Below are 27,941 nucleotides of genomic sequence, written 5' to 3'. Positions count from 1 at the left end.
CTTAATGTAAAGTGTTTTTACTGTGATCTCTTGTCCTATTTTTCACTGTCAGTTTTTTTTCTACCTGTCTAGGGACTGCGGATGTAAGTTAGCTTTGTTGCTATAACCTGGCATATTTACATCTATTGTTGTCTAAACAGATGCTCATTAATGAGCACAAATACATAAATGAATAAATCAATAAAAGTAGTACATGTCCTTAAATTAAGAAGAAAAAGTATGCAATTTGACATGCAGTCTATATGTGACCAAGATGTCGACTAAACTTTCACGTCAAACTTCATCTAAACGCCTTCTTAGATGTCCCGCTAAGCAGCAGAACATTGTCCAGTGAGTGTGTGGTAGTCAGTGGCTGATGCCCCAGACAGAGGCAGGACAGTGCGGGCTGCCACGCTGCTGCTGCTGCCCTGATGGCTCAGTTGTTTTTTAGATGCTGTTGCAACTGCTGTGTGTGTATGCTTTTAATTTCCCATCTGTAGCGTTGTTTTTTTTCCAGGAAGATCACCATATATCTGTAGCACACTTGTATGCATGAAAAAGGCTTGTTTAAGATGAATTGTACAACTTTTTTCATAGAGCTGAGTAGTGGCCAGCTCTTTCACAACCCTGAGGAAAAGAACAACAATGGCGACACATCACAGAAACCGAGAAGAATAAAGCACAGAAGACACGTGGTATTTGGAAGAGGCTAAGAGGTCCATGTATATCATGACAATGTTTGGTTTCCAATGACTCCTACATCTCTTAATTTTCTAAGATGGAATCATGTGAACATCTGATCTGTGTCTCTTTCAGGTGAGGCACTGCTGTGACCAGCCAGAGACCATGCAGTAGAGCGCTCTGAGTGATGTCGAATGGGACATGTTCCAATCCAGATATGGAGCTACAACAACAAAGTGTAATGACAATTTTAACAATGTCACTCCAGAAACTTGTGGCAACAACTACGGGAAACCATGGACTACATGAGGAGGTCCCCTGTCATGGTGAATACAGACACTGCTCTGGCTAATGACCCGACTCCATGCATGGTTTGAAGCTAACGAGAGGTATGCCACCAGCACTGCCTGCAGCCAGAGAGCCCTGCAGAGTGTACCATGAGATCCCCACCCTGGAGGATGTCTATACAAGGTGGAGCATGGTCAGGGCAAACAGGTCACTGAGGACCCCCACTACCCCAGCAATGGACTGCTTGAGTGGCTACGCTCTGGCCGGCGCCTGAGGAACACCAAGGCGAACACAGACAGACTCAGGAAAAGCTGAACTCTGACCTCAGCTCAAGATCAAAATTCAAACAGCACACATCTGTCTACTGTAGCACACTGAACTAATGTACATATGTAACATGTAGACACACACACACACACACACACACACACACACACACACACACACACACACACACACACACACACACACACACACACACACACACACACACACACACACACACACACACACACACACACACACACACACACACACACACACACACACCTGCACTCTTTATCACAATCTCTACCTCTTCATTATTTATGACATTGTGACTTTTATCCATATTTCTATATTTTTTATCGACTGATCTTAATGTCCTACTGTTATTGCACAGCCTTAAGAACCGTCACATTTCACTTCACATACTATATGAGCATTTGACAAATAAAACTCTTTAATTCATCACAGCCAGCTATAATTATAGCTTCTGTCAGTAAACCTCAAAATTTCCTTCATATTTCACATTAAAAGCCCTTTAATAAATGAGCAAATTAGAATGGTTAGAACTCTTAATCTGAAATGTGTGCAGATGGTGTTGCACAAAAACAACATGCTACAATATTCACAATAAACACAGAAATTTAGAAACTGACAGCAACAAAGTGGTGAATATGGAATGACTCATTAAATACTACATCACCTAGCCATGGTAGCTAAAAGTTGGCTTCAATCATTGTGCTATTCAAAGAATAACACACGACAACTAGATGATGAATAACAATCAATCATGTGACACCGTGGTGCAGCATTAGATAATAGTATTACACTACAGGAAGTTTACCAGCAGAGACAAAAACTAATCTAAAGTGGACTTTAACAATACAAGAGTACTATTATGAGGGAAAATATTTTAGGAGGAACAACTAAACCTCTGACAGAGCTGGTGAATATTAGCACACAATAAAAAATGAAAAAACTGTGAAGGCCAAGAAGCTGCCAGAGACTCATCCATTCTATCACCCTGAACAAGAGTCCCAAACGGTGCGTCAGTGGTTTTCATAGTGGCAAGGATTATTTTTATATTGGTTCCATAAAAAGTTTACCTTGATTATTAAAATCCATCTATTTATCATTTAATCTAATAGTAATAATAATAACAAAACGTAAAAAATAGTAATGATAACAGCAGATGAATTAATTTAAAAAAAAATAGCGGCTGCTTACTGTCGGAAACACTTAGCTGATTGATAGAAAAGTCATTGCCAATTAACTTGGCTAATTTTTGAAGCAAAAATACCAATATCCTCGGACTTAAGCTGCTGCTTTTCTTGATCACTGTAATGTTTCCCAGAGAATCCAAGGAAAGAGAGGAAGCAATAATAAATGTGCTACATGTTGAAGAAGATTGGAAGGTAGAAGCACGATCAAAGCAAAGGATATATGAACTGTTTAAAGTAAAGACCTGGCTGAAGCTGTTTTTCTAACAAAAGGACAACAGAGAAAACCAAGCTTTGCCTGAAGTCAAATAGTTAGCCACAAACCTGGTAGCTACAGCGATCCAAAAAGTGTAAGGGTGCTTTCACACCTGTTAGTCCATTAGAGTGGTTCGTTTGGACCCAAAAGTTGTTACAATGTTGCTAATTTCAACTGGTTCGGTTCGCATTCACACCAGTGTTTTCGCAGTTGAACCAACTACGATGAATGTTATATCTCCCCCAGTCGTTTGGCGGCGCTGTTCACAAAAATAAGGTGTTTTAGATGACGTAGTGAACGCTGATTGGCGCAGCATGTGAAGAGGGAAAAATGCCGGAAGGTTTATTCGTAAACAATGAACTATGCTCTCCTGTTCGTTCTTGTTGCCAAATATTCGTATCATTGCTTTATGCATCAAGCACAAATACTGCTGTTGTTCCAGCATGAAGCTCGCATTCAGTACGAGAACATTACACAGTCGTTTTTGGCACGGAGAAGATGCATTGCAAGACGTTATCGTTATCCCAAAATTCCCTGTGCAGGTTGCTACGGAAGCTCCCGTAGACCAAAAAGTCTGCTGTGCCATCAAGCCGGTCCGAATGGAGACAGGTTTGTGTTCTCACCTGGAGCGAACTGAACTGGAGTTCACATAGAAGCGGATCGAGACCACCTTCGAGAGGTGGTCTCGGTCCGGTTCTTTAGTCCACACCAAAAACATCTGGTCTGCTTTCACACCAGCCCAAACTAACCGTACTTGCTCATGTTGCGGACTCCAGTCCGCTTTAAGCGGACCAAAAGGCGTATGTGTGAAAGCATCCTAAGTCATCCACCAAACATGCTCCTACCCACAGAAAGCATGCAGACAGTCACACGCTGCCAGGGACTGGCCTCGTCCTCTCCCTCAGCCTATGTTCCCAAACACAGATGGATGTGTGAAATCCCCTCTGTGCAATCAACTAGCTCTAACAGCACTTAAAAAAGTGAGATTGTAGAAATCTATCTATATATTTTGGGATACTGGTATCCCGATATTTCGTCTGATGGTTTATAGCATTATGACGGTGGTATACTGCACAACAGAGCAAAGACAAAAATGTCTCAAAATTTGTGCGAAGTATAACGTGTCTATTATTAATTACACCTTTTTAGACCAAGCTATATGTATCAATTTGGGTGTTCATAGGTGCACTGGCATTCTGGTTAGGACTATGTTTTTGAGGAATCCTGGGGTCTTTACAAGACACTAGCTGGTTACACAGCCATCTTTGACCTTTAAAGCTTACCTAAAAGCCAGCTCTCAGTTGACCGCTGAAGATCACCATGGCAACTTATGGGACACACCCAACCCACTCTGGTGCAGGTCCACTTTGGAAGCGCCAATGCTTGATTGATTAGTCTAGCCAAGGGTTAGTGTTCATTAGCAGCTGCGACTGACACTTTGACAAATCAGTATAATAGAACATCACATGTCTTTGAATTAACTTCCATCAGCACGTGCATGAGATGGTGCACGGCATAGCTCACAGTATTACCATATCCATCCATTATCTGTACATCACTTAATCCTCATTCATGGTGGGTCCTGGAGCCTATCCCAGCTGACTTAGGATGAAGGCAGGGAAAACCCTGGACAGGTCACCAGTCTGTCGCAGGGCTACATATACAAACAATCACACTGACATTCACCTCCACGAGCAATTTAGAATGATCAATTAACCTCAGCATATTTTTGGACTGTGGGAGGAAGCCAGAGAACCCAGAGGAAACCCACGCATGCAGAGGGAGAACATACAAACTCCGTGCAGAAAGATCACGGGAAAGCCGGGACGTGAACCAGGGATCTTCTAGCTGCATGGCAAAAGTGCTAACCACTACCTCACTGTGCAGCCCTGAATTAACTTCATGGTAAATATTTTTTTAATGCTTTCGCCACATAACCAGCCTAATAAATTGGATCCATTAATATATTTCACAGGTGAAGAAGTTGTGACACAGAGTAGAGTAACAATATCTTTAAATACACAAAGCATCAAAGCCATAACAAATTCTGGAAAAAGCGAATGGGCTGCTCCAGTGTGTGTACAAGATGAAGGAGAGATTCAGTTGAAGTTGTAACTGAAAAAATAAAAGTAAAATTATCTTGAAATCATCACAAGACAATATATCTGTGTCTTACATAGGAATACTTCTATGCAAGACATTACAGAAATGGAGTGCAAAATAGTAATTATTGTTAGCTCTACGTATGCCTCAGTGATAGGGCTGTGATACTGATCACCCTGAATTACTCATGAATGAACAGAGAATGTTCTTGCTCTGTTGTCTTTGGGGTGTAAATTAAAAAATGTCTTAACTGATAATGGGCAGCACTATGAATCAATGAATATATGAACCATTAACAAATCATGACAAAAAACTAATTAAAACAAATTGTAGACTAACTGCAGGCTACATAGCTTGCATTAACATACTTTGGTTCCACAGTTTTGCTGTCCATTGACCATAATCTGTTGCACAGGGGTCCCTCACTACATTGTGGTTGACTTCTCGCCGTCTCACTGTATCAATGATTTCTGGATTGGGTTTGGTTCCACGGATGTTTTGCTATACTGCAGAATTTTGTGGTACACAATTTTTTTCTGTAATAGTTTTTGTGGCCAGTTGCATTGCACCTAACACTGAAAAACACATACCTGCTTCTTATGCGCTATATAACTGCCAGATGCTTTTATTTTGATACAGAGTGTGGTATGAATGTGGCAGGAAGTCATCAGACACACTACACTTTGCATCCACAGTCCTGACAACATAACACTTCAGCAAACTAACTAGGCTGACTAATCCACAAAAACACAATGAAACACAAATACTAATAACACTGGGACACTAACATAAACCACAATATTTAAATCCCCAACATCCCCAACTCCCATGGTGCATTGCAGCACCATAGTTCAGTCATAGTGACCAGTTCTGCTATTGCTGCCATCATGTAGCCTACAGCGCTGGGCTCTGATTGGCTCAGCAACCGTAGCATCAGTCAGATACTGAATGTATAGCAGCATTCAGTATCTGGTTTTGTCCGCTTCACACAGACGTCTGATCGCTGCATAGTGTTACTCTGCAGTGATATGAGGTGTATAGCGAGGGTTTATCAAGCCTTAAAATATATGTCAACAAGAAGGCACGCTCCTAAAGGTGCAACAGCCTGAGCTGCCATTGGCAGGGCAGCTCAAATGAAATTTCATTGTATATGAAAGTGTGCAATGACAATAAAGGTTTGATTGATTGATTGAAGAAAAGCACTGAGAGAGCGCAATACTCTGCCAAGACTGTTCATTCTCTGACCTTATGCTGAACACACATGTGTTATGCATGTGTGGCTGAATCGCCTGACCTAAATATGCAGCAGGTGGCAGGAATTGATGGGACTCAGAAACACTCCCATAATTTAATTAATTGATCAGTTGTTACTTGTATCAATTCCGATAAATCGGCAATGGTGAATTTGTACCAGAATCGCATGATCGTCAGCAGGTAACGGACAGCGTTCACTTGTTGTCATGGTTACAGCGACGCCGTGCAGGCCGCTATATCGTGCAATGGCAAATATTTAACAAATCTGTGGATCCAGATTATAAGCCGTATCACTGCCAAAATCTAATCACTTGCTCCTTGTGTCATTTCTGATCTTTCCTGAAAATTTCCTCCAAATCCGTTGGTGCGTTTTTGAGAAAGGTTGCACAGGACAGACTGATTCACAGAGAAGCGTGCTGATCGTCACATAACTCCACCACGCTCCTTGTCGGGGTAACAATAAAATAAATATTGTAGCATTGGATTTGTGTATGATTGTGTTCATTTGCATTTATTTTATTTTGGTGTTTATGTTGTGCCAGCTGATTAAATTGTGGTACAGCGGGACGGTCTGTAAGAGCGCGGTCCGTGTTAGTTGTGCTGAGTGGTGAAAAAACCTGAGGAAAACTGTCCTGTCATGCTTGGAATGTTTAGCATGGAAGACAGCAAAAGACATGAGCAAACGCAAAATAACTGTAACCAGCCTGACCCACAGCCCCAGAGATGGGCGAGTCGACCAATATTTAAGGATTATAATATGGTCGCTACTTGGCAGCTTTTCATCTGTCGCGGGAGTGTCTGGAACGTAACCCCAGCGATAGACGAGGGACCACTGCATTTCCAACTGATGCCTCGTACATTACTTCAAGAGCAAACCACTCTGTCTGCTGTCAAGTAAGGTGGTGAACTCTCTGCCAACATTACCACATGGTGATTGTTGAATTATTGAATTATTTGCTGTTTTCACCTTGACCTAGAGCTTATTTTGAGTAACTTTGAAAAGTGGCTTTGTGTGACTACTGGTCATCATGCAGTGCATTCAGTGCAGCGGCTCAGGCCCACTACACAACTCAAGAGACACACAGTTGCAGTAATGTTTCTTTCTGTCGTTGAATGTTTGTATTTTTTTGGTTTGTATTTGAATTTCTTTGCTGTTGTTTCTCACATTTTAGAATGCTGGTTGCCCCTAGCGATCGTGTATACAGAAATACGAATAACCAAGTTTCCCACGTTTCATGTAAATGTTACGAATATTTTGAAAATTATCAAAACCTGGATAACAGGCAAAACAGAGATACTAGTGTGTGTATAAACACTCTGTGCTAGTAATCTGACTCACTATATGAAAAAATGATGAAGTCTACGGATGTAACTGGATTATGGGCTTTGTTCCAGTTATTTAGAATAAGAAAAAGGTCAGGACGTTCTAAAGCAAACCATATGTTTCAGAGCTATTAATTCAACATTGGCAGCCACTGTTTCAAATCAAGTAATCTATCAAACAATTCATTATAGTCACCTTTCCTTTCATCCTCTCAGTTACAGACTGCCGGATAGCTCAGTGACTAACATCCTTGACTTTGTCATAGGAGATCAGTGGTTTAAATCCCTGTCAGGTAGCAGTTGTCCAGTGAGGACCCTTAGGCAAAGTCCTTAGTACCGCCTGTCTACCTACATCACGTTGTATTTGGATAAAAGTGTCTGCTAAATGAAGCTGTAACATTCTTCTGACTGTGCTCTGAGAAACCCTCCCGTTAATGTGTTCACAGATGCTCCAATTGACATCAGAAGCAGAAATTCCACAAGAATCAACAAAACAGTTTCCTTTTTGTTTGAAGGACACTTTTTCAGTGTCTTCCGTATTTGATTTACTGACACGTTACTTAAAATGTAACACCTTTGACAGCTGATATGCAGGGACACAACCAGTCTCAGTTCAAAGCTTATTAGAAGAACTCGGTAGCTTTGTCTAGTTACTCCGAGAAGAAATGTGGTAGAGCAATATGACGATCGACGTTGATTTGTCTGTCTGTTTGTTATACCACTCAAACATGGACTAACGAATTTGGAAAAAAATTTCAGGGAAGGTCAGAAATGACACAAGGACCAAGTGATCAGATTTTGGCAGTGACGCAGCTTATAGTCTGGATCCACAGATCTGTTAAAGATTTCTGTATCATTTTGAGATAGTAGCATGGCGTCACTATAACTATGACAACAAGGGAACACTACATCAGCTGCCTGCTGATGATCACATGATTGTGATCCTACTACAAATGCACCAAAATGAAACAAGGAACAACTGATTAAATTGTGGGAGTGTTTCTGAGTCCTATTCATTCCCAACGCCCACCACATATTTAGGCCACGCAGTTCGGTATCTGTACATAACATGCACATGCATAACACACACCTGTGCTCAGCACAAGGTCATTTTTTGTGGGTACATCTATATTAAGTGGACACATTCTATGTTGCCATTATTTCTGATCATCAATAACTAATAAACAAATGCTACATTTATTTTTAAAAATGCTCTATTTCTGACAATGCCACACGGGGGAATGAACAGCCTTGGTGGAGTACCGTGCTCTCCGAGTGCTTTCTGGTTTGAACTGCATTTACCAGGTTTAGAATGCAGTTGTTGCCCCACAAAGCTCCAATGGTCCAATGACTGTCAGGGTGGCGTTTGCTACACTGAGCATCCAATACTTGGTCAAAAACAATTGCACACAAAATTGAAAAGTCTGCCTTTTTTAAAAATTGCCGTAAACAAGCAAACCAGATCTACTGACTGTACAAATGATTGGTTCATGTTGACAGGGCTCAAGACATCTCACTACTGAACTTAAAAAAGCCTCTGAATGTGTGTATCTGTTTTTAGCTGGACTCAACAAACATTTGCCTGATCTACTCCAAACCCGGCACATGTATTTCTGCCAACCTAAAGAAGAGTAGTGTCTAGTTTATAGTCATTTGGATGAGCAGTTCTCCAAAAACATCGTGCTGTGTAAGCAGTGAAAACTGAAAATGGCTGATCAGCCCAATACAACTGCTGCTCTAGCATTTGAAGAGTAGGCATCCCAGAGGGTGTTGTGGAGATGTCAGCAACAGACAGCACCATTATTGTTTACTTTTTTTGTACAGAGACAAACATGATATAGTTTGGTAAGATTACCAACAAACAGAGACAGTTCTGGAAGTAGTATCTATTCAAACATTTTTAAAATGTTTGAAAATGTGCCCCCTATGTACAGCTTCATTCCTATGCCACTGCTGTTAATGTAAGGCCAGTGTGATGCTTTCTGCATCAAGGTGGTCTGCAGCTCATACATTTTTTCATCTCCCCAAGTATGCCAGTCTCCAGTAGGCGAGAGCCGATGCAGACTCCTCCCCACAACTAGAAAGTTTGCACAACCCAAAATTTGTGTCTGCACAGAGAATACACTACAGGAGCAGTAGCACATGTGTGGAACAGAGTCATCCAAGGGGACCACAAAGTAGTATACCAATACCAACAATATATTGATAATTACATTAAAATCTTCTTACATGGTCATTCAGACATTTTATATCTTCTGGTGACCCTAAGAGCTAATGTATGAATGAGAAGTTTGTTGTCACAGCGTGGAAGTCATTTCAGTTACTTTCATATGCAAAAATATCCATCCATTATCTATATATCGCTTAATCCTCATTAGGGTCACAGGGTGCTGGAGCCTATCCCAGCTGACTTAGGATGAAGACAGGGGACACCCTGGACAGGTCACCAGTCTATAACAGGACTTCATATACAAACAATCACACTCACATTCACACCTACAGACAATTTAGAATCACCAACTGGACTGCAGGAGGAAGCTGAAGAAAAGTCACACATTCACAGGGAGAACATGCAAACTCCATGCAGAAAGACCTCTGAGCTGTGAGGCGACAGTGCTAACCACTGCACCACCAGTGATGCAAAAATATGTCTGATTATTACAACGACATACTACTCCGATAAAGGAAACCATGTCATAACCATTTTCAGTTTGTTAGTCTGATATGTTTGTAAAAATATTGATTCTCCAGTTCAGGGGCACACTTGCTATGACAGACATAGAAATGAATCTACAATGTGTTCTTTCGAACTGGAAGTCCATCCTGCTCAAGACTCTGAGGAATGGAGTCTATTATTATTAATAATATGATAATACAGGGTGGCACAGTTGGGCAGTGGTTAGCACTGCCGCCTCACAGAAAGAAGGTCTTGGGTGCATGTTTGTGTGGTGTTTGCATGTTCTCACCAGGTTCTCCAGATTCTCCCCATAGTTCAAAAACATGCTGAGGTTAACTGGTGATTCTAAATTGTCTGTAGGTGTGAATGTGAGTGTGATTGTTTGTCTCTATATGTAGTCCTGTGATAGACTGTTACCTGTCCAGGTGTCCCCTGTCTTTATCCTAAGTCAGCTGGGATAGAGTTGAGCCCCCCATGACCCTAATGAAGATAAAGTGATGTACAGATAATGGATGGATAGTGTAATACTGTGAGCTACGTCATCCACCATCTCATGCATGTCCTTACTTTAATGGCCACGCATGAGTGAAAAAATTAGGTTAAAGTACAAATGTGCTGTAATGCTTTTATTGCTTATTTCGAGGGAATTACTTAATGATTACAATTGTTGAAAAAAAAAGTCATTTTAATAGTTGAAAAAAACAATTATTGGACTATTTTATGAAATATATCATTAAGTTCAGCACTGGACTACATCAAACTCTGTATCGTCTATAGAGACGTTAGGTTTAACGTCCTTTCTCAATGGCACTGATACCTAACAAAGTGTCAGCTAATTTAGCTTTAACATAACTGTTTCAACAACCCAATGCAGTCTGTGTTCAGTGTGAAACAGATTGGAAAAATGGTTTGCCATGGATACTGACAAAGCTGCAAACAACAGTACTGCAGGTCAAGCAATCGGCAGGCATTGAACAGGCCCTGGACTAGTGCTGTGAAATGCAGGAAGTCAAGCGTCATGTCTCAGTTGTTGCAAAAGTTCCTGGACTAGAACTACTAGTCCAAAACCCTGCAAAACCCCTAAATAGCTGGACAAAAATTCATCAGTTAATTAGACAATGCACTGACAAAAATCGGCAGCTTTCCAGAATTATGTTCTTGAATAAAAACAGCAAGCATTCACCACTGGGAAGATATCTTGCGTTTCTTGGCAAACTAAAGGTTTGAGGAAGTAAAACATTGAAACATGCAATACCTTGAGTATCATCCTTCAATATGTTACACTAAAGAGCAAAGCAATGTGGACAAAAACTTCAAACTGTTTTCTTATGGTACAGCATCACCTCCAGTAGGTGTCATCTAGCCACATGCTGGTAGGATAGTCCAACCCTGTAGGGTTAATGAAGTAGCCTCTGTTAAGATAGAATGTTTAATCGGACTTTAAAAAAAAAAAACAGATCTCTCTTCAAACTAAAGTACAGTACAACAATTTTATGAGGGCAGCTGATCAGCAAACATAGTTGCTTAAAGTCTTCTGAGGAAAGTGTGAGAGGATGAGTGACATCACATCAGGTGTCATTAGGGTTATCTCAGTTTGGACTTGTGTGACCACTTACCAGACACAAGGGGTCCAACAAAAACTGGAATGGTGAAAGAAAGAGTCAAATTTAGGCAAGGCTCAGAGGAACCCTCTCTTAGTTATGCTGCAGTAGGCCTAGAGTCCCTGAGCCTGGTTCTGCTACAAGGAGGGCTTTTTCAATTTACTGTTGATTGTGCTCCGTCAAAGAAAGTCTAAAGGAAACTTTGGATTTGTTGTTTGAGATAACATTAAATTGATGCTATATAAATGAAACTAATCTGGACTGCATTCAACTGAATTAAAAGGCAATGTTAGCTCTTTACTGTTGTGGTTATGAGAATTACATGTTTGGACCCTAAAATGGGGTCAGGGTCACAAAGAAGTCTGACATGTGACAGACATCGTTTTGTATATAAGGGACAGATGCATCTCTGTTATAATATCTGTTATTAGTTGCAATATTCCACGTTGTAAACTTCTAAAAAAGTGTCCTGTGTGGTTCAGGCTGCTATCAGAGTCCAGCAGTGAGGCCTCTGACCTGCAGACTGGAGGCTAGGCTACCTGGACACTGGCAGACAGGACACAGCCTGGTGCTCTGCTCACCGTTTTTTGTGTTTGTGTGTAGACATGGAGGGGGCGGTGACTGTAAAATGTGGAATATTTAGAAAAGTAGCCAATGTGGCGAAGTTACACCTAAAAATCACAAGCACGACTGAAGCTAGCATCTACCTTCAGCATCCTCATCAGCCGCTCTGAGGTGAACAGCCTCAGCGGGTTGGTGGAAATCAAACTTCGGCCACACAACAATCCACCACAACCTATTACAAAGCGCTGTAATTGCGCGTCTTTGTTGTGTCAACAGCGGTGTGTGTGTGTGTGTGTGTGTGTGTGTGTGTGTGTGTGTGTGTGTGTGTGTGTGTGTGTGTGTGTGTGTGTGTGTGTGTGTGTGTGTGTGTGTGTGTGTTGGCGCACCAGGCTGCAGCTGCAGTGAGCCTGAAAAACGAAGCCAGGAGAGAGTGGCATAAAGCAGGCCCGAAATAAACACAGGCTCCGCCGAGGACAAGCTTCCCATCCTGCTAGCATTTCCCTGTCGCATTTTTGTGTTCAGTGGAAGCCAAGGACTGAGTTGTTCGCATTTTCTACATCGTCTTGCCCCCTGCACCGCATCCCCCACGATCCGTGATACAGCCGGTGTTTCCTGAACATTTACATCCAATTACCTCCACTCGGAGCCCGTGTCCCCTGGTCAGCTTAGAGCCGCTACCCCGCCGCCGCAGCGCTTACCTCCTCATCCTGCGGACCTCCAGGGATCCCCGACGAGCAGGAGCGGTCTAGCCCGGCGCCCAGCTCCTCCAGGCCCCGCTCCCTGCCCGGCTCCCGCTCCGTGGTTTCTCCGTTAAAGACGGGCGGTGGGGACTCGGCGCTGCTCAACGCCGCCATTTTAAACTGCGAGAAACTGAGTGGAAAATAATAGAGGGAAACGCAGGCTGGTGCTGAGGACAGGAGGGGGAGACAGAGACACAGGACGGCACGACAGAGAACCTCTGGACCTGACGGTGGCCCCTCAACTACTACTGTTAAGCTGGAACACAACAACAATAATAATTAATAAAACACAATAAAATACAGTTTTCTATTATTATGGTATAGAATCTGTGCTTGTCCTCTGTGTGTCAGTCCAGTGAACACAGACTACAAATGACAGATCTGAACATCCAAAATAATGAAAAATCAAACAGAAACTTGTAAGAAGGTTTTGGCCATGATCCCATGGGCTCATTCCAGATTTGGAGAATATTTGGGCTTCAACATTTTTGAAAAATAACAATTTAACAATTTTCTGTTTCATATTCATCAATAATAGGTAATAAACTATCAAAGGCTTGATTGGCTCAGCTTACACAGCAATGGTACCATTTCTATTCCATGTTTTATGTGTTGTTTGCTAACCCTACTCTAATCACAGTAACAGGGTTGCTAAGCCATGCTAATGTGATCTTTTTCTCAGCAGTAGAAGCTAGATATTTAGTTAGCTGTTACTGCTGACCAAGAGGACAAACTGACTGATGGAAAACAGTCCAAAGAATGAGTCTGATCCTGATAATATGAGGTAGAGTGAGACGTTCAGTCAAGGCTGACAAGTGGATGAAAATAAGAAAACTAGAAGAGAGGACATAGCGTTGCTCTACCCATTCTTTAGGAAAACTGTTAGATGATGTTAATTCCAGCATTTCATGTGATTCACTGTTTTCTTCTTTTTCTACCAGATAAAAAGGTTATGCTAACAGGGCTGTTGGGACACGTTCCTTGCATAATAATTGTTATTTAAAATATTATGTTGATTTAAAAAAAATGTTCCCACAATTACAGGAGACATCAATGAAAAAGTAATTCCAAAAAAATTGATTTAAATTTCATCTGAACTGGGGGGGGGGGGGGTTAGATTCAGTTTGGTCATTAGGGAGTGGGACAAGAGAAAAATGGAATTTTAGGAGGAACTCCAGACTAAAAGAATTTTTCAAACATTCGTTTCTCCTAGTTTTTTTGTTTGTTTGTTTTTTAGATTTGGTCTCAGGACAAGTACATTTACACAACAACTGCATGATTTAGTATTTTGTAATAGATTGCTGGGAATCTGAAGGATGGGATGTAAAATGTCCTCCAATTCTGGAATGAACCATGGACACTCCTCTTGAATTCTGGTCTACATTTCTATTCAAATACATATGTGCACATTTATTTTTGATGACAGACTCAGTCCTCTTCTGCATGAGGATACCACTGTTGCACAATATCTGGAAAGATGCTCTGCTATTCTGCAGATATTTTTTTTTCAGCTGCTCTTTGCTGGAGAGGTGGTGTTGTTCTTTTGACATACTTGGCCAGGTCATAGTTTTTTGTTTATTTTTTTCTGTTCAGTAACTTTGGCTTTGTGCTTTTGATCATTATGAAGCTGGAATTATTCCTTTTCTGCCAAGCTTCTCCAGACTGGGAGTCATTTTGTCAGCCAGTGTTTTTGTATATCCATAGGCCTTAATGGCTGTAGATATATCCCGCCTTCCTGCTTCACTGTCAGGACTATGCATCCAATGAGGTAGTCCAGTCCAGGTACACACCAAACACGCTGGAACCCATGAGAGCCGAACAGATGTATCATGGTCTCAACTGACCAAAGAATGTCTTATCATCATTCATCAGGCTTTTTTCATGTTCTTTAACAAAGTTTCAAGTTTTGTCTTGCAGTCTTGCACAGTTGTTGTTCTACAGTGCACACCATCCACTGAGGTTGTTATACACTGTGATTTACACTGTCTGAGCTGTCACAGACTGTTTTTCATAATGGATTTTTTTGCTGCGTGTCCCATTGGGAGTAAACTTTGTCTTAAAGACTGCAGGAAGTGTGAATACTGCTTAAGTTTATCTTCAAGCATCTCTTCCAATTCCAAAGTATACAAATTCAGAATATATAATGGATAAGTTAACAATTCACTTTGTTTCTTCAGCCTACAAAGTAGGATAGGATAATGAAAAATGTCCAAATTTTAAAGAAAAATATTTTGTCAGTTATATTTGGAGAACCACTTTGAAACTCCAGAACTCGGATCTACTTGGACTAGGCTGCCTATCAATATCTTTGTTTTTTGTTTTAGTAGAACTCATCATATCTGCTTAATCAGTTATGAAAGTTCACCATTGGCCATAATGGCATGATGTGAAATAGAAGTGAAAATTTAAGGCTTTTGACCATAATAGCATCTGAGATATTGTTGTTTAAACACAGTCTCATGCTTGGAAAAAAATGTGCTTAAAGTGGGTCAACAGCCAAACTTTTTTTTTAAATTATCTCGTAAAATATTTAATATATCGAGCGAAAATTTAAAATTTTAAATATCCATCGTTTATGTTGAAAGTTACAAGCAAATCAGTGATGCCCGAGCAGAAGGCCCTTGTTGATTTGAGATGACGATAAATTCTTTATATTTTGCTTGTTCATAAGAGGAAATACTCTACTGTTCAACTAGAAATAATGAAGTTGAGAGGTGGTACACAATTGAAATTTTTGACATTGCATATGGGTGTGATTATTTCTGCTGTGTATTGTATGTTTCCACTGTAAAACATAGCTAGTGCAAAGGCCCCACTGTTTTAAACACAGATTGCTTTCAGGGTGCTTTTGAAGTTTGTAGACAAGGAAAACATCCAACAAATAAATATCTGACAATTATAGTACATACACAACTTATAAAACAGTTCTTTTCTGTTACAAATTTTGATGCAGATCACATCGCAACCCAACAATATTGGGTAGACTGCTCCCAATTCTTTTTTCACCACTTACACACACACACACACACACACACACACACACACACACACACACACACACACACACACACACACCACTGTTGACACAACAAAGACACGCAATGACAGCGCTTTGTAATACGTTGTGGTGGATTGTTGTGTGGCCGAAGTTTGATTTCCATCAACCCACTGAGGCTGTTCACCTCAGAGCGGCTGATGAGGATGACACACATGTACACACACACCTCCAAAAGTATTGGAACAGTGATGCCAATTCCTTTATTTTCACTGTAGACTGAAAACTTTTGGGTTTGATATCAAATGATGAATATGAGAAAAGAGATCAACTTATTTCCAGTTATTTACATCTGGATCTGATACACAACTCAGAAGATAGCAACTTTTGTTTGAATCCACCCATTTTTCATGTGAAATATGTGACTGACAGGTATGCTTTGTTCCCCTGGTGTGTCCTATTACACTGATTATTCAAACAATAAATAGCACTCAATTTCTAGGTTTAACTTTCAGATTTGGGTTTTAACTCTGCAGACCACATCTATAGTTAGAGGTTTGTACAACATAAAAACCAGAGAGCTGTGTATGGGTGAAAAACAAGCGATTGTGAAGCCGAGCAAAGATGGAAAACCAATCAGAGCCATTGCACAAACATTAGACATACACACGTGGACAAAATTGTTGGTACCCCTCAGTTAAAGAAGGAAAAACCCACAATTCTCACTGAAATCACTTGAAACTCACAAAAGTAACAATAAATAAAAATTTATTGAAAATGAAATAATCAAAATCAGCCATCACTTTTGAATTGTTGATTAACATAATTATTAAAAAAAAAAAAAACTAATGAAATAGGGCTGGACAAAAATGATGGTACCCATAACTTAATATTTTGTTGCACAACCTTTTGAGGCAATCACTGCAATTAAACGATTTCTGTATTTGTCAATGAGCGTTCTGCAGCTGTCAACAGGTATTTTGGCCCACTCCTCATGAGCAAACAGCTCCAGTTGTCTCAGGTTTGATGGGTGTCTTCTCCAAATGGCATGTTTCAGCTCCTTCCACATATGTTCAATGGGATTCAGATCTGGGCTCATAGAAGGCCACTTTAGAATAGTCCAACGCTTTTCTCTCAGCCATTCTTGGGTGTTTTTGGCTGTGTGTTTTGGATCGTTGTCCTGTTGGAAGACCCATGACCTGCGACTGAGACCAAGCTTTCTGACACTAGGCAGCACATTTCTCTCCAGAATGCCTTGATAGTCTTCAGATTTCATCGTACCTTGCACACTTTCAAGACACCCTGTGCCAGATGCAGCAAAGCAGCCCCAAAACATTACTGAGCCTCCTCCATGTTTCACCGTAGGGACAGTGTTCTTTTCTTCGTATGCTTGGTTTTTGAGTCTATGAACATGGAGTTGATGTGCCTTACCAAAAAGCTCCAGTTTGGTCTCATCTGTCCAAAGGACATTCTCCCAGAAGCTTTGTGGCTTGTCAACATGCATTTTTGCAAATTCCAGTCTCGCTTTTTTATGAGTTTTTTTCAGCAGTGGTGTCCTCCTTGGTCGCCTCCCATGAAGTCCACTTTGGCTCAAACAACGACGAATGGTGCGATCTGACACTGATGTACCTTGGCCTTGGAGTTCACCTTTAATTTCTTTGGAGGTTGCTCTGGGCTCTTTGGATACAATTCCAACGATCCGTCTCTTCAATTTGTCATCAATTTTCCTCTTGCGGCCACGTCCAGGGAGGTTGGCTACTGTCCCGTGGGTCTTGAACTTCTGAATAATATGAGCCACTGTTGTCACAGGAACTTCAAGCTGTTTAGAGATGGTCTTATAGCCTTTACCTTTAAGATGTTTGTCTATAATTTTTTTTCGGATGTCCTGGGACAATTCTCTCCTTCGCTTTCTGTTGTCCATGTTCAGTGTGGTACACACCTTTTCACCAAACAGCAGGGTGACTACTTGTCTCCCTTTAAATAGGCAGACTGACTGATTATGAGTTTGGAAACACCTGTGATGTCAATTAAATGACACACCTGAGTTAATCATGTCGCTCTGGTCAAATAGTTTTCAATCTTTTATAGAGGTACCATAATTTTTGTCCAGGCCTGTTTCATTAGTTTGTTTTTTTAAATAATTATGTTAATCAACAATTCAAAAGTAATGGCTGTTTTTGATTATTTAATTTTCAATAAATTTTTATTTATTGTTACTTTTGTGAGTTTCAAGGGATTTCAGTGAGAATTGTGGGTTTTTCCTTCTTTAACTGAGGGGTACCAACAATTTTGTCCACGTGTGTAGAACAGTACAACCATTTGGAATGTCCTGAAGAAGAAAGAAACCACTGGTGTACTAAGTAACAGACATTGAGCGGGTTAGACCAAGGAAAACAGCAGAAGTTAACAACAGAAATATTGTGAGAGCTGTAAAGAAAAACCCTAAAACAAGTGTTCGTGACATCAGCAACAACCTCCAGAGAGCAGGAGTGAAGGTATCACAATCTACTGTTGGCAGAAGACTTAATGAACAAAAGTACAGAAGCTACACCAGAAGACACGAACCACTCACTAGCAACAAGAATAGGAAGACCAGGCTGGAAGATGACAGAAAATACAGCAAAGAGCCTCAGAGATTCTGAGACAAAGTTTTATGGACTGATGAGACAAAGATGAACCTTTAACAAAGTGATGGAAAGGCTTAAGTTTGGAGAAAGAAAGGATCTGCTCATGATCCCAAACATACAAGCTCATCTGTGAAACACAGTGAAGGTAACGTGATGGCTTGGGCTTGCATGGCTTATCCAGGGTCAGCCTCGTTAAGCTTCATTGATGATGGAACACATGATGGCAGCAGCAAAGTGATCTCAGAAACATTTTGTCTGACAATTTAAAGAAAGATGCAAAAACAAAAAAGGGATTGGGAGATCCTTCACCGTACAGCAAGATAATGACTCAAAACACACTGCCAAAACAACAAAGGAGTTCATCAGGGGCAAGAAGTGGAAGGCTTTAGACTGGCCAAGTCAACCTCCAGGTTTAACCCCTATACAGCTGCATTTTACCTGCTAAAGAGGAGACTGAAGGGAGTAACCCCCCAAAACAAACAACAACTGAAGAGACTGTGGTGAAAGTCTGGAAAAGCATCACAGAAGAAGAATGAAAAAGTTTGGTAATGTCAATGGATCACAGGCTTGATGCAGTTCCTGCAAGCAAAGGATTTATTTTAAGTCTATATGTTCCAGTACATTTCTAAAACATAAATACATATACATAAACAGATCAGTCATAACATTATGACCACCTGCCTAAATTGTATCGGCTCCTCTTTTGCTGCCAAAACAGCCCTGACCCGCATAGGCATGGACTTCACTAGACCCCTGAAGGTGTGCTATGGTATCTGGCACTAAGATGTTAGCAGCAGATCCTTTAAGTCCTGGAAGTTGTGAGGTGGGGCCTCCATGGATCTGACTTCTTTGTCCAGCACATCCCACAGATGCTGGATTGGATTAAGATCTGGAGAGTTTGGAGGCCAAGTCAACATGTCAAGCCACTCCTGAACCATGTTTGCTTCATGGCATGGTGCATTGTCCAGCTGAAAGAGGCCATCAGGGAATACCATTTCCATGAAAGGGTGTACATGGTCTGCAACAATGCTTAGGTAGGTGGTATGTGTCAAAGTAACATCAGCATGGAAGGCAGGACCCAAAGTTTCCCAGCAGAACATTACCCAAAGCATCACACTGCCTCTACCAGCTTGCCTTCTTCCCATAGTGCATCCTGGTGTCATGTGCTCCCCAGGTAAGTGATGAACATACACCTGGTCATCCAATGTAAAAGAAACTGTGATTCATCAGACCAGAACAGCTTCTTCCATTGTTCTGTGGTTCAGTTCTGATGCTCACATGCCCATTGTTGGTGCACAGGGGTCAGTGTAGTCAGCCCGACTGGTCTGCAGCTATGCAGCTCCATACGCAGCAAACTGTGATGCTCTGTGTATTCTGACACCTTTCTATCAGAACCAGCATTAACTTCTTCAGCAATCTGGGCAACAGTAGCTCGTCTGTTGGATCGAACCACACAGGAGAGTCTTCACTCCCCGCATGCATCAATGAGCCTTGGACCCATAACCCTGTCACTGGTTCACTACTGTTCCTTCCATGAACCACTTCTGATAGATCTGGAAACACCCCACAAGAGCTGCAGTTCTGGAGATGCTCTGACCCAGTCCTCTACCCATCACAGTTTGGTCCTTGTCAAACTCACGCAAATCTTTACGCTTGGCCATTTTTCCTGTTTCTAACACATCAACTTTGAAGAAAAAATGTTCACCTTCTGCCTAATACATCGTTATGTTAATAACGCATTAACACATTCATTAGTTAATGCTTACAATTATTTTATCACACGCTAACGCAGCTTTATATTATTATTAGCATCATTGTCAAAGTTTGTTGCTCACTGGCTCTGAATCCACAGACAGACAAACCATGGCACACAGGAGGCGGTGAATGATGATCAGGACTTGGGATGGGTGTCATCACATCACACCCAAACTAACAGTGGAGGGTGGCTTTAGACTGGTTGGATGCAGCATGTTGGAGATATACACAAAAACAAGAGAAGGTAACAAATGTCACAGTGAAGTAGTTAGCTACAGACTGCAGACTGCATTCTGATTAGTACTGTGGAAGATGTTGGTCTGAGGAATGTTTTCAGGATCGCAATGAATGATGGCATGTATGAGCCTTGACCTGTATCACTGGAAGTTTTTTTTTTTTGTGTGTAACAATAGAAGTCGGGACTAAAGTCACCGAGCCGTCATGGGTTCGAGTCTGACCCATCAGGTCAAACTCATATTTATAATACATCACTAATACAATATATAGAATAGTGTGTAAATATTAGTAATATACATCACTAATATTCATATTCATACACACACAGAGCATCACTAATATTTATGTTATACTGGAAAAGTCAATGTAAAGTATTTAAATCAACAAATTTTATGGACACTTTGAGACCATTTATTTATTTTTTTCCCAGTTGTTGAGCAAAGGTTTGATCATTCACTGTCATCCATCCCCTTCTAACATCCATCTATTCTCTATACACCGCTTTATCCTCATTAGGGTCATGGGGGTGCTGCAGCCTATCCCAGCTGACTCGGGCGAAGGCAGGGGACACCCTGGACAGGTCGCCAGTCTGTCATAGGGCTACATATACAGACAAACAATCACACTCACATTCACACCTTCAGACAATATAGAGTTATCAATTAACCTCAGCATGTTTTTGGACTGTGGGAGGAAGCCAGAGAACCCAGAGAAAACCCACGCATGCACAGGGAGAACATGCAAACTCCATGCAGAAAGATCCCAGGTCCACCCCGGGATTTGAATCGGGGATCTTCTTGCTGCAAGGCGAAAGTGCTAACCACTACCCACTGTGCAGCCCCCCCGGTACTGTCAAAATGATTTGTTTTTAACCATACAGAGGACAAGCCCCTCACTTAAAGTGCTATCAAGGGACCTGTCTTAGTTAATACTTTGGGCTTTAGCACTGAAGTTTCTCTGACAAACTTGGAGAATGTGTAATAACCAGATCTTACCAACATGTATTGGGACTTTTGGAGCTCCTTGGGAAGTGAGGTTTGACAGGGTCTTTATCATCCAGACTCGAACATACATTTGGAATTGTGAAACTAGCCCACTATTTGACAGGTCAGGAGATATTTCTAAAACCTTGAGCATAAGATACAGTGTTCCGAAGTTAAGAGTTGACACACTGTACACACAATGGCCCATTCATCAATGCATGGCTATTTAAAAAACAAACAAAAACATGTGAAGTGCCAACAGTGAAGTGTCGTGGTTTTATTGTGGCTTCTCATTACTTTGAACAGCATACAGAGGAAACTTCACAACATTACACATTCCTCACACTTATTCTATTTGGAAAACACAAAGTTTTCTCTCGTTCTGGACATCATTTCCAGCCACAGTCAAGCTAACACCAGCTAACATTTATTGGTTAGTTAATTTTAACAACAATGTAGCTGCAACATACCAGCATTTGTTTTTACTCTGTGAATCCTAAAATACATGACCATTACTGTTCTATCTACTCCTGAATGATGATAATGAGCTGCTAGTTTCAGTGGTACCTAACAGAAAGTCACATGTTAGCATTTGAGTATCTCTTTGTGACTTACATGCAACACAATGTTAAATAACAAAAGGAGCAAATTCAGTTCAATACAGAAGACACAGATGTGAGCTTTTATGTGTAATGTTGACTGAAGGTATTCTTCTAGTCAGCAGAGGAAAACAGCCCTGATCTGGCCAATGGAATACATTCAGGATTAAAGTCTCCCCATAGTGACAGTGTACATAGTCCCACACTGTCTGCCTCCAAACTGAAGTCCTGTGTAATGATAAAAGAGTAGAAATGCTACAGTTCATTTCTTCTTTCCCGCTCTCTTCCCCTCTCCTTTCTTTGGTACCCCTTTTCCTCTTAATTTCCTCAGGCGGCGCATTTCCTCCTTAAAGTCTTCATGCTCGTCTCTGGACAGGAAGAAAAGACTGTCAAAACATTTACCACGTCTACTGAGCTACCATCAGTCATGCTCATCACTTACAATTGCATAAATGTTTCACATTAAAATCCTTCCCAGTAGAGCATGATGCTTAAACTTGTAGGCTTTTATTGTGAAACACCTGCAGAAGTCTTGAATTTCACTGGCAGAAACTTATCATGGACCAAAAACAAACATTTATTATAAAGTAATTGTTTTAAAAAGACACTACCACTGTTGTACAGGAGGACAACATCATACTGAATATTCCATGTAGGCATCAATAGTAGAGGTGCATGTGTTTAGTAACGTATGGATTAGAGAGACATACATGGACCAGCGCAGAACAGACAAGGCAGAGAAGAAAAAGCAGTGAAGAAACTCAAAACAGCAACACAGGCTCTCACACGGAGCTAAAATGAAGCTAATTTAGAAAAGTTAGGCAAATAAATAAAATAGTGTATCTTATTTTTTAATTGTTTCAAGATTTTGCACACCGACTAAATATTAGCTGTATGCTGCATATTAATGCTTTATTTAGATTCAAACTCTCACATATAGCACTTTTAACATAAGCAGTCATTAGCTTCCATAGCTGTAACCCTGTGTGTGTGGTAATTGGACAATTTCATGTCATTTTAACAAGGCACAGATCAAACCTTTTTTACAAGTCACGACCTGTGTTAACAATGTGTTTTGGTTTCTACAGTACTTCAAATCAGTTCAATTCAATTCAGTTCAAATAGCTTATTTTTTTCCCAAGGGTCAATTTGAAAGGGCACACAAGCAACGTAAAAAGGACAACCAAGCAAGACACACAATTACACGCAAAAAGACAAAACAACATTAAAAAGTACCTGAACAGTCCCATGAACCTCAGCTTCTGGGTCATAGCATAGTAAACCTTGTGCTGTGGATACCAGTCATAAACCTCCTTCCTCTTGGCTATAGGAGGCTCCTGGAACAGCTGGACCACCCTCATAGATCTGGAGTCTGTCGGACGCGCAACCTCCCCAAAGATCTGTGAACTCAGTCTGGCCATGCGCAACGCATAGTTGGACAGACCGGCCATGACTGATGAGCAGACAAGACAGAAGGAATGCAAGTCCATTATAACATGTATGTGACAAGCATAGAATAAATACTGTTTGCATGCATCACATGATCCAACAATCCGCAACTGGTTGCTCCAGTGACAATCACCAGGTCTGTCTGTGTGACCTCTAGCATGGTCAGAACTATCTTCCTATCAGTGTTCAAGAATGGTCTGGCTGCATCTCATCATCTGTCTGATGTATGATAAAAAAAAAATGCAACCCCTCCCCACCAAAAAACCCCAAAAAACAGTAGTATTTCTTTTTAAACCAATCATAATCGTCTTGGGTGGAGCTAAGTCTAGGATTCAGGAACAGCACTGCTGCAAAATAGTGCTGGGTGAGTTATCCCTGGAACATCTGCATGCAGGGCTATCCATCCATCCACTATCTATGCACTGCTTAATCCCCATCAGAGTCACTGGAGGCTGAAGTCTACCAGCTGACTTAGGGTGGAGGTCACTAGTCTATCACAGCACTACACAGAGACAAACACTCACACCAACGGACAATTTACAATCACCAATTAAAAACACATGCATGCACAGAGAGAACATGCAAACTCCATGCAGAAAGATCTCAGGAAAGCCAGGATGCAAACCAGGGATCTTTCTAGCTGCAAGGCGACAGTGCTAACCACCAATCACTGTGCAGACCCACGCAGAGCTAATTCACCGAAATAAATAACATGAAGGGCTGCATTCTTGCTTGATGCAAAACATCGACAAAGGAGGTGCTTCTGAGTAGCAACCCCACAACAGCCAGTGTCTTCTGATGAACACAACTTTTTACATCATTAAAACAGATCATTCAAGTTGCTGTATGCAGATTTTTAACTCAGCAGATTCTGTCACATTTCTACAAGACCTGTAATGAATATATGAAACTGCTATGATTGCTTTTGGTTACAAAAACAGAGAGCTTTAGAAGTCATTGGAAATGTAAGAGTACTGTAATATGCATGATCCTTAGAGCTGAATGTACACCGTTGTTCACAACTGTAAGGAATGGTTCAGCGAACAAAACTACACAATGTTATATTCCATCTGTTTCATTAAATCCTTAACTCCTAACATGGCAATGCCCATGCTTTTTTAACAGTTTACTGTAAGGCAAACATTTGTTTTTGAGGCTTGTTATTCATATGGCAGCTTGTGCCTGTGTTATAGTAGGAGTGCAGTCAGTGAACATATTTCTGACATTACAATTCACAGGCACACGTAGTCTGCTATAGAAGACCAATTATCACATAGGCTGAGCACTGGAGGCTCACTGGAATAAATGTGTTTTACTATCGTCATATTAGAGCAGACTTACTGAAACCTCAACTGACACGCTTCATGTCGTCAAATATTCTTAACAGTGATAATATGGTTCTTACCCGAATCTGAAGCCTGCGAGGTTCTTACACTGTTTAGTCTAACGCTCTAAAGCCGTTTGTAAATAAATAATATTTTTAAAAAAAAAACGTATTCTGGATGAATTTCAGCTCTGGCTCCGTTAAATCCACTCACGTTGCAGCTATCGTTAACCTTCAAACACACACTGCCATCAAACGCTCTACAGCGCATGACACATTTCAAAGGATCTGATTGGTTGTCTGCCTTTACTTCCTGTTTCCTGATAAAATACCGTTTTATTTTCCAGTTGTTTTAATCTCATCTCACATAAATGTATCCATTGACTTGCATCATAATTACCTTCAGGTAGTGCGTCTTGGTCAATGTAGTCTGATTTTTCGTTTGTACATCAAAACTCTACACTTCCTCACTGGTTGGTCCCTCCCTCATTTTCCTCTCGCTTCAAACTGGGATTTTACACACGGCCGTCACCACCATTAGCGCCTCCTACCGGCGTGGATGTTCAACTCAATAGCACAGTACATACTGTGAATATTTTGGTGACTCGTCAACTTTTAAACAGGCAACGCAAGACTACCCAGTTTAAATGCTTGTATTTAGAAACTGAATGTTAATTACTCAGTTTACAATCCAACTCAAGAGATTGAAACTGCATTTTACTCACATACTTTTAATTTGTCTTGTTTAAATTACATTATGTGTTATAGGATGTTTTGGCAAAGCAGACTACTCAAACTGAAGAATAGGATTTAAAAATTACTTTTCAATTGTAGAGCACGGAAATTAATTTATTTGACTGAAACTGAATTTGAAGCACACAATGTGAATTACTCAATTTTTGCAACTGTTTTTTTTTAAAATGTGCACTTAGCTGCAGTTAATCTCTTCCTTAATTATATGAATGTGTCAAAGTAGTAAATTGAATTTGAATTACAAGAGCAGAATTTTAGTTCTGAAAATGAACTGAAAACCAAATTCAATTTCAAATAATGGAATTTTAAATTTTATTTACAATTATTCAAATTGAGCAATTCAGTGTTAGTTTCTAGTGGCAAATCATCTGCCCATAGCCAAATCAAATATTCATACATGTTCCCAATTCTCCCACCCCCCAAAAACAATAGTAAATATTAAAGTTGTACATTACTAGTGCGCAGTGACAAAAAAAAACACTTTGATAAACAGACTTTTAAAATCTGAGCATATCTGTATTTTCACCTCTAAATCGTTAACTTCTTTCGGTGCTGTAGGGGATGACTTTTTTTTTTTAATTGTTGGGAAATGCATTCACCTCATGTTCCACTGGTGTACGACCTAAAGGGGTATTATCGAGCTTACTGCCAACCAATGTTCCCTCTAATTTTTCATGCGTCTGAGCAAACACACAAACTCAATGAGCAGACCCTTGGACCACTGTGAGCAACATCAGACGTGTGCACTGTGGTTACGCCAGCATCGCATCCATCCAAGTTACATGGTTTGTTAAATAAATCAAAATAGAAAAGCACTCTGAGAACGCAGACCTCCGCCAGGCCATCTGTCTGTCTGTCTGTCTGTCTGTGTTAACAACATAACTCAAAAAGTGATGGACGGATTTTCACCAAATTTTTACAGAATGCCCGGAAGAGCAAAAGTAACAGTCAATTAGATTTTGGAGGTGATCCGGATCACCGTCTGGATCCAGGATTTTTTTGAAGGACTCTGTACAATTGAGAGAGATGGCCGTGGTGGACCGTCTTTGGACGTGGTGGAGTTACAGGTGTAGACATTTTTTAAACGCGCGGAGCAGTGCGCAGCAGCGTCTGTAACCAGGCAACCCGCGACAGGACCATAGTACCGGTCGGACACACAGAGAAGCATAGATATATAGAAGACTAGATATGCTAGGGCTGCACAGTGGAGTAGTGGTTGGCACTTTCACCTTGCAGCAAGAAGATCCCTGGTTCGAGTTCCAGGATCTTTCTGCATGGAGTTTGCATGTTCTCCCTGTGCATACGTGGGTTTTCTCCGGCCACTCCGGCTTCCTCCCACGTCTGTATATGTAGCCCTGCGACAAACTGGCGACCTGTCCAGGGTGTCCCCTGCCTTTGCCCGAGTCAGCTGGGATAGGCTCCAGCACCCACCGCGACCCTAGTGAGGATAAAGTGGTGTATAGAGAATGGATGGATACACGAGCGCTGTAGCAGCCGGCTAAGGTGGCTGCACATAAGGACGTCTGTAAATGATGTTGATTAGCTGCGTAAATACCTATGTGAATCCCATCATTGGCTGGAGCAGCCAGTCATGGTCACTCACTGACTCACATTGAAAAATAGCACAGAACGAATTATGAATTTATTTTATTTTCAATTTAGGTTGGATTTTTTTGTGCGTAGATTTTCTGTGCGCCGAGACTGTGTGTGCAATTGCAGCTTAGAGGGAACAGTGCTGCCAATATAATTCCTTGAAGCAGATTTATTCTCCATCTAACTTGTACTTGAAATTCCCCCCCCCCCCATGATCACATGGTTCAGTTAAATAGTCTGTCTGCATTACAGATGAAGTCTTCCTACAATCTGTAGTGCAGGCAAGAGCTCACCTCACATTCTCAGATCCATGAAGTGTTTCATTTTAAAGTCATGCAAGACTGATGACACTTATGTGATGGTGCTCATACTATTTTTTTTAATTTAAAAACAATCAAAACAATAAAACTTTTTGCTCTTCTGGGTGTTTTTTTTCCAGTCCGTTTCAGTGGTTCAATCTCGCCATTCGCTCCTGATCCACAGCAGACTGCAAAGCCAGGACTGTGTCTGTGGAAACACACACAGATGTTGGTTCTTAATGTCTAGTTGGGCACCAATTAAAATTATGACAGAGAGATGCTTTTGGTTAACAGTCAGGTCTTTCACAAATGCAAAAGTGCCATTATCTAAAAGGATGTCTAAACAGAAGCTGTGTAATACTCAACAATCTAAAAAG

At 40.9% G+C, this 27,941-nt stretch overlaps 2 protein-coding genes across 4 annotated transcripts in view; both read right to left on the bottom strand.

The window, feature by feature from the left end:
- Positions 1-13,170, bottom strand: part of braf (B-Raf proto-oncogene, serine/threonine kinase) — a 47,809-nt gene extending 34,639 nt beyond the window's left edge. Inside the window, exon 1 of one of the 2 annotated variants that reach the window (XM_022216106.2) lies at positions 12,909-13,170. In XM_022216106.2, the coding sequence (XP_022071798.1) occupies positions 12,909-13,064 (156 nt within the window). In that variant the 5' untranslated portion in view covers positions 13,065-13,170. The remainder of the gene's footprint in view (positions 1-12,908) is intronic. The other variant, XM_022216105.2, reaches the window with a different exon arrangement.
- Positions 13,171-21,795: 8,625 nt separating this feature from the next.
- On the bottom strand, positions 21,796-25,432 carry mrps33 (mitochondrial ribosomal protein S33). Of its 2 annotated transcripts, none has more exons than XM_022216104.2 (3): positions 25,320-25,432; positions 23,383-23,599; positions 21,796-22,514 (listed from the first exon to the last, which is right to left on the bottom strand). In XM_022216104.2, exons 2-3 carry the CDS (start codon positions 23,595-23,597, stop codon positions 22,409-22,411), a joined length of 321 nt encoding a protein of 106 aa, XP_022071796.1. In that variant the 5' UTR covers positions 23,598-23,599; positions 25,320-25,432; the 3' UTR covers positions 21,796-22,408. The 2 variants fall into 2 exon arrangements, with proteins under 2 accessions (XP_022071796.1, XP_022071795.1); XM_022216103.2 differs by lacking the exon at positions 25,320-25,432 and adding an exon at positions 25,001-25,190.
- Positions 25,433-27,941: the final 2,509 nt, after the last annotated feature.

This window comes from Acanthochromis polyacanthus, chromosome 1, assembly GCF_021347895.1.
Source record: "Acanthochromis polyacanthus isolate Apoly-LR-REF ecotype Palm Island chromosome 1, KAUST_Apoly_ChrSc, whole genome shotgun sequence".
NCBI classification, from domain to species: Eukaryota; Metazoa; Chordata; class Actinopteri; family Pomacentridae; genus Acanthochromis; species Acanthochromis polyacanthus.
This window is presented reverse-complemented; position numbering and strand designations above follow the sequence as displayed.

Coding starts and splice junctions, on each gene's coding strand:
- mrps33 (XM_022216104.2), bottom strand. CDS start 23,597: ATGGCCGGTCTGTCCAACTATGCGTTGCGCATGGCCAGACTGAGTTCA. Junction 22,515..23,382: donor AGGTTCATGGGACTGTTCAG/GTACTTTTTAAT, acceptor CTTCCTGTCCAG/AGACGAGCATGAAGACTTTA.